Source organism: Dipodomys merriami, unplaced genomic scaffold (assembly GCF_024711535.1).
Source record: "Dipodomys merriami isolate MVZ:Mamm:240054 unplaced genomic scaffold, mDipMer1.0.p SCAF_440, whole genome shotgun sequence".
NCBI lineage: Eukaryota > Metazoa > Chordata > Mammalia > Rodentia > Heteromyidae > Dipodomys > Dipodomys merriami.
Genome location: NW_027206003.1, coordinates 556,397 through 563,453, shown reverse-complemented (window position 1 = coordinate 563,453; position 7,057 = coordinate 556,397). Strand labels below are relative to the sequence as shown.

The window sequence follows — 7,057 nt, the reverse complement described above, 5'->3', positions numbered from 1 at the left end:
AACAACCACAACAGAGAGAACTTTAAATGTTCTAATAACAAGAATTAACCATGTTTGGGTGTTGCTATACTGATATCCTTTATTTGAGGTACTGTTCGCCCTTATTTGATTATTACACATATAGCCATGCATCTAGGAAAAAAGAAAAAAAGAAATTTGATATTTAAAAAAAATAACTCCCTAAATTCTCCTCTCTGGTTTCTAATTACATGCATCTACTTATGTATTTTAACTTAGAAGGAAAACGAATTTGGACAAAGGGAGGGTTATATAGGAAGATTTATAAGGACCTGGTTTTTTTTTTGGACTGGGAAGATTGAGTGATGGGCATCAAGGGTGAACAGGTGAATGAATGAAAGAATAGATAAGATGCTTTTTACATTGCAAACATAAGCCAAGTCCTTCCTTTCTAGAACATCAAATCATTGCTGGATCTTGTGACCCAATATGTTAAAGCTCAGAAAGGAGATAGAAAATATGTATCTCTACACAGATATCATTGTCCAAAAATCCACCCACTATCCATACAAGACTTGTCAGATTAGCAGGCATAACTAGCAGGCCAACAAGTGACACCAATATTGTACTCGATGAAATCCACCACTGTGGGACTAAAACAAATCTGGGTCAACGGACATAAACCCTGCCACCTTTTCTCTTACACATACAGTGTTCTATTTCCAATATGAAAAAAAAAAATGTCTCGGGATTAAAATTGGCTGTGGGTAGCCTGCAGACTGAGGCTGGCGCGTTTCTGAGAACAGCACTGTAGAAGCAGGGGCTGCTCCTCCCCGCAGCACCTTCCCGTGCATCTCTGCAGCGCTCCCACCACCTCCTTGTTCCTCAAGCTGTAGATGATGGGGTTGAGCATGGGGGTCACGATGGTGCCGAGCACGGCTCCTATCTGGTCCTGCTCCGGCGTGTGTGATGAGCTGGGGGTCATGTAGATGAAGATGGCCTGGCCGAAGTAGAGACTGACCACAGTCAGGTGGGAGGAGCAGGTAGCCAGAGCTTTCTTCTTCCCGTTGCGAGAGTTCATCCTAAGGACAGTGAGGAAGATGAGAACATAGGAGGCCAGAATGAGAACAAACGGGACCAGGAGAAAGATAATGGTGGAGACAAATTTGACCATCTCATAGACTGATGTGTCGACACAAGACATTCTCAGAATAGCAGGCATCTCACAAAAGTAATGACTGATCTCCCGGGAGCCACAGACAGGGAAATGCATTGGATAGACCGTGTGGACAAGGGCTGCGAGAACTGCACCAGTCCAGGCTGCCACAGCCATCTGCAGGCAGACTCTGGGGCTCATGAGCACTGTGTATCTCAGGGGATTACAGACAGCTACGTAGCGGTCATAAGCCATGAGGGTCAGGAGGATGCATTCAGCCAGGCCAAGGGTGAGGAAGAAGAACATCTGAGAGGCACAGGCCAAATAGGAAATACTTTTCTTCCCTGTGAAATAGTTGGTGACGGTCTTGGGGACTGTGCTGGAGATGTAGGCCAGGTCGATGATGGACAGCTGAGTGAGCAGGAAGTACATGGGGGTGTGGAGGCGGGAGTCCAGCCAGATGAGGAGGAGCAGGATGGAATTTCCAGCAAAGGCAACGGTGTAGATGAGGAGAACCGTGAGGATCAGCAGGTTAGGATACTTGAAGCCAGGGAAGAGCCCCAGGAGGATGAAATCGGTTGATGTTTTGTTCTGCGGGTTCATGTTCTCATTTGCTTTTTTTTGTTTTTACTGAAAACTTGATAAGGCAAAATAATATCATGGAGAATTAGGTGTTTGGCTGACAGGATTCGTTTCTCAGTATCTCTTCTTTCATTTATTAAAGTCAGGATTCTAAAACTAAAGGTTCCCAGAAAAGTGACCATTTAAACAAAATTCCACCGAGAAATTTAAAAAGTCATGTCCTACAGTTATTTTGATTTAGACAAATGAGTATTTTTAGTTCTTTTGGCTGAAAACAATCTCTTGTCAATAAATTTTGCCTCATATTTTTATCTTAATGTACAGTAAGATGTTGGTCCCTTGTTTTTTGTTTATTTTTTTATTTTTGCAGTCCTGTGGTTTGAACTCAGACCTTCACCACGCCACCGGCCACTTGAGCCACATCCCTGGCCGAGAAATATAACTTAACCAGAAAATCTGTTATCCTGGGACTTGTAACCTTAACAAAATCCAAAGAGATCCCAGGAGAAAGCTACCCATAGATATTCTGTTGATTTGATAATTGAACTATTTCAGCTGCAGCAAGAAGGCTCTATGTATATATAGTTAAAAATTCAATTTGATGACTAATTTCACCCCAATAAAAGATGCTTCACTGAGCTGGGTACCAGTGGCTCACACCTGGAATCCTGGCTGCCAGGAAGCTGAGGGCCAGAGCACTGGCACCGCTGACCTCCTTGCGTCTCGCCTTCCCGTACCTCCCCCACCCAGAGCATCTACTGAACGTCCAGCCAAGTGGTGTAGGTCACTTCCTCCATCATTGCATTTTACTCCACAATTTATGTTCTATTCAGCCTTTGCATTTGATTCTGAGAATGATTTTAAACTTTTTTGTCACTTGAATATTCTTTTTAATTCACCTAAGAGACAGTTTTGTGTCAATTTGTAAATTAAAAAATTTATTAAAACATTTTAGAGGTGTTGGATAAAGTCCTATAAATGGCTTTCAAGATCCTTTATTGACAGAGATGCTGTTGTAAGGCCAATATACACTGCTTCTTCTCGGGACAGGTGAAGACTTACCTTCTCATCTGTCTAAAGAGGAATACCTCACAAACATCCAATCCTCAATCAGTGAATCAATGTATGTATTTTTTGATAGGTTGAAGGCTTGAACTCAGGGCTTAGGCACTGTCCCTGAGCTTTTTGTTCAAGGCTAGGGCCACAGCCCCGCTCTGGGTATTGAGTGGTTAGTTGGAGGTAAGAGCCTCACAGAGACTTCTCTGTCCAGACTGGCTTCAAGCCACGGTCCTCAGATCTCAGCCTCCCCAGTAGCTAGGATTGCAGATGAGAGCCATCGGTGCCCAGCTTCATTTGTGTATCTTGAAAATTAACATGAATGCTTTTTCTTTTTTATGCAGAAAAAATGCTTGAAGTGTTATGCTCACTATTGATACTATTCTTTAAATACTTGTATCCCATTTTATGTTTTTATGCCTTCTTGAATTTGAGACAATGAAGCTAACATATCACATGTGATTGACAGAGAAGAGAGCTCTCAGTGTCATATTTGCAGGGAATAGTCACAAGCACTTTTGGCAACAATCTGTACTTGGAGTATTTTGTTTCCTTCAGATACCAGAGACCCTGGGTGCCTCTGGGCCCCGGGCTGCTTTTCCAGTGGCTCTTACCTCTGTCTTCCCAGCTGATGGTGAATCCGTCTATCACCATGCAGCTTGTTACCCCTGGGAGAGTGAAATGATGGGAGAGATGTCCTCCAAAGTTATCATCCATGCTGCTCGTTTATAGCATGTAAAATACAGTACAAATTAACATACAAGGGGTAGTAACTATGGTAGATTCAATAAGTATAAGTAGAATTGGAAGTAGACATTCATAAAACTGCAAAATAATATCCACTACCAATGATAAACTTCCAGCACTATCTGGCATGTAACTTGAGAATAAATTATTCATGTTTCTATGCTTATATGAACCTTCTCTCAAGTATGAAGTCATTGTTTCACAGTGAAGATTAGGTATGTGATCTTTTCATATTGAAAATACTATAAATTTTATAGACTGTGGCAAAAGTGAATCCTGTGTTTTCATTTGGAATATCTTGATTTTATCAGTATCTTGCAAACAGGAAATCTATGTTTGCATTCTTATTTGATCTATGAGGTTTATTTGACTGCTTTAAAATAATAATAACTATTGATGAAACCTAATGTAATATATAAAAATTATAATCCAAACATAAATTTAAGCAGTCATATAAACAATCTTGATTAAATGAAGCACAAACAGTGCATACAAAATATTTTCTGTCAAAGTACACGCATGAATGCTGTCAAGAATTCAACATACGTCCTACAAAAGAAGAGTGGGGGAAGAGGTGTGGAGGGGAAGGGCAGGTGAGAATATTGAAAGGAGTGACACTGGATAAGAGACTCATATTCATAAACCGCTTTGTTAAATTGCAACGCCTTTGTACAACTACTTAAAGATGATTTTTTAAAACACATGTTTCAGGCCTCAAATGGATAATGCTAGTGATTGTGGCTCACTTAGAAATAAGGAAAAGAGATGGGCACTAGTGGCTCATGCTTGTAATCCCAGCTAATCAGGAGGCTGAGATCTGAAGATCATGGTTCAAAGCCAGCCCAGCCAGAAATGTCCCTGTGAGACTCTTATCTCCAGTTAACCACTCAAAAACGAGAAGTGGAATTGTGGCTTTAAGTGGTAGAGCACTAGCCTTGAACAAAATTGCTCAGGGACAGCGCCCAGGCCCTGAGTTCAAGCCCCTTATGCACACACACACACCACACACACACACACACACACACACACACACACACACACAGAGGAAAAGAGGGAATTTAACTCTGCTACAATAGGTGACACCTTTCCTTTATCAGTTGTCACCTTTCCTATCAATAACTCAGCATATTCAATTTTTTCCATTGAACAAGCCTGAATCCAGAGTGATTAACAGTCAAAGAAACTGGGAATGTTCTGGTAGAATGATAATAAGCAGGCCCTATTATAAGATTGTAGGCAGAATGCTCCTGCAGAGACCTCTCCCTGCCCCACTGCAGAGCAAGGTTTTTTTAGGTAATTGGAGGGCAAGGGAAGGGGTGATACTGTCCAGAAAGAAATGCACTCTCTACCTGACTCACAGAACTCCAACTCTCCTGTACAGCACCTTTATAATAACAGTTAAAATATTTTTAAAACTCTGAATTAAAACAGCATAAAATATATAATTTTATTGTTAACAAGCTGTTTTTTGTACTGTGGGGAAAAATATATATATAGTGCTATTCCCAACATAAAGTACAGGAATCACAAAAAATGCATGGGTGAAGCTGCATCATTGCCTTCCCCAATGAAAAAATACAGTAATGGTAACTGTAATGATAGGCGGTGTCAGCATCCACTAACCTGAAGAGCCCTTTGCCTGCGTTGTTCTGCTGCGTTTTTACCTGGGTTTATGTGACCCAGTGCAGAAGAGCCACGGGAGAGGCAGCCAGTGTTCTCCACGCATCCCCTGCCAGACACGGACTGAGGACACACGAGAACACAGGAGCTTTCTGCTGACGCCGCTCTCCAATAAGAACCCACTCAGCCCTTCTAGACAATTACGCAATGCCTATTGTACTAGACACTTACTGTTTACTTCTTGCCCCTTCCATCTGTAGAGGAAATATATTTTATTCCTTGTGATTCAGCTAGAAAAGCATCCTTACTTTTCACGTGAAGCAATCTTTCACACTCTTGCTTTTGGAAGGTCTCTTCTGCAAATGCATGGTTCAGGGATGGAATGAACAGCTCCTGCTAACTTCCTGCGTAGAAAGCCATGGTTTGATTATTAAGCGAGCTACTGTTCTTCCTCTACACTCCCTTTTTTGCTGCCGAGGTAGCTTCAAGTAGCTATGGCCACTTTCCGTATCCCAGAGCTCTTTCTCTTGTCTTGAGAAACCTACCCACTGGCATCTCACAGTCCTGAAGAAGACCTAGCTACATCCCTGCGGCACCCCGGGTCCGGGTTCGTGTCTTAAGAACATGTGTGAGGCCCACTACCATCTGGACTGGATCAAGTTATCCCATAGCTTCTGTGTGCCCCATATTTGGGTAGTTATCAAGGAGTATCTCTTGGGAATCTGTCCCCAGATCTCAATTAACCATAGACGTAAGCCAACCATTGGGCTCTTTGAAAACCTCTTATGAAAAACAGTCACCATCCAATATTGTATAACTTTTGTCTGCAAGATAATACAGTTAAGATGTATCATCTCCATAGCAAAGGAAGTTTTAAAGAAATTCTTCATTTTGTGATTGCTAACTACTTGGAAATTGTTTAATGGGAAGAAAAAAATACTTGTTTAAAGTTATCCAAACAAACATGGTCCTTGTAGGCAAGCCGGTCTCACCCTCTGCCTGTGCTGCTTCCAAGGGAGCATGCGTGTGAATGTGAGTGTACCGCAGCATGGTCACTTTGCACTGGAGAAGCTGAAAGACAAATTAGGCGGTGTCACATGCAATCATTGTAGCCAGAGAAGGAATGAGAAATCATATCTCAAGAAAAACGTGATCCAGATCATCTGTGTGCCCTAGAAACAGTGTGGTTTTCATTTTAGTTGTTACAAGTAGTAGTTGAGTTTGTGGATGGAGAATGTTCCACAAGTTGACCATTTTGCCACCTATGATGTGGGGTTGCTGTGTGAGAGGATGGGACAGCCTGGCGGAACGTGGCCTTCTCCAGAGCCGGTCACGCTCTGGTTTAACCTCCCACTCAGCCAGGGGAGTATGAGCTTCCTCACAGATGCATTGTGATGGATTACTAACGAATGTAAGATACCACGTCAACAGAATCAAGGGGGAAAAAACACACTCACTGCAATTGAGATGAGAAAAGGCCTTTGAGCAAGTTCAACATCCTTTGTATAAAAAAATTCTGAAGAAAGTAGGAATAGAGGCAGTGTACTTCACCACAATAAAGGCTGTATGTGACCAGCCATAGCTAGTATACTAAACATTAGCAGAAAGGAATAACGTGTTTACTCTCCCTCTATAATTGACTACAGTTGAAGGTTCTAGTCCGAGCAAGTGAAATAAATACAGAGATGGATGTGGGTCAAGTCACTCAAATGAAAAATGTTTAAAGACATGTGTATAGGCAAAGTGTACTCTGAGTAAAACAATCGATTAATAAGTGGAAATTTACTGGTTTTTTAAGTGAGCAGAAATGGAGAACAACAAGGACATATAAGTTGTGTTGTCGACTATGCTTTATTCTTCCTTTTGATGGTGCTGGGTTTGAACTCAGGCCCTCCCTCTTGTTTGGCATTGCTTTGTTGCTGGGCCACGCCTCCAGCA

General features: G+C 41.9%; 1 protein-coding gene across 1 annotated transcript; it reads right to left on the bottom strand.

The window, feature by feature from the left end:
• Positions 1–709: 709 nt before the first annotated feature.
• On the bottom strand, positions 710–1,717 carry LOC138808123 (olfactory receptor 2T27-like). Its single transcript, XM_069994077.1, has one exon. The coding sequence runs from the start codon at positions 1,715–1,717 to the stop codon at positions 710–712; it is 1,008 nt and encodes a 335-aa protein (XP_069850178.1).
• Positions 1,718–7,057: the final 5,340 nt, after the last annotated feature.

What these genes read in the sequence shown, in the direction of transcription:
- LOC138808123 (XM_069994077.1), bottom strand. Translation starts at nt 1,717, where the DNA reads ATGAACCCGCAGAACAAAACATCAACCGATTTCATCCTCCTGGGGCTC.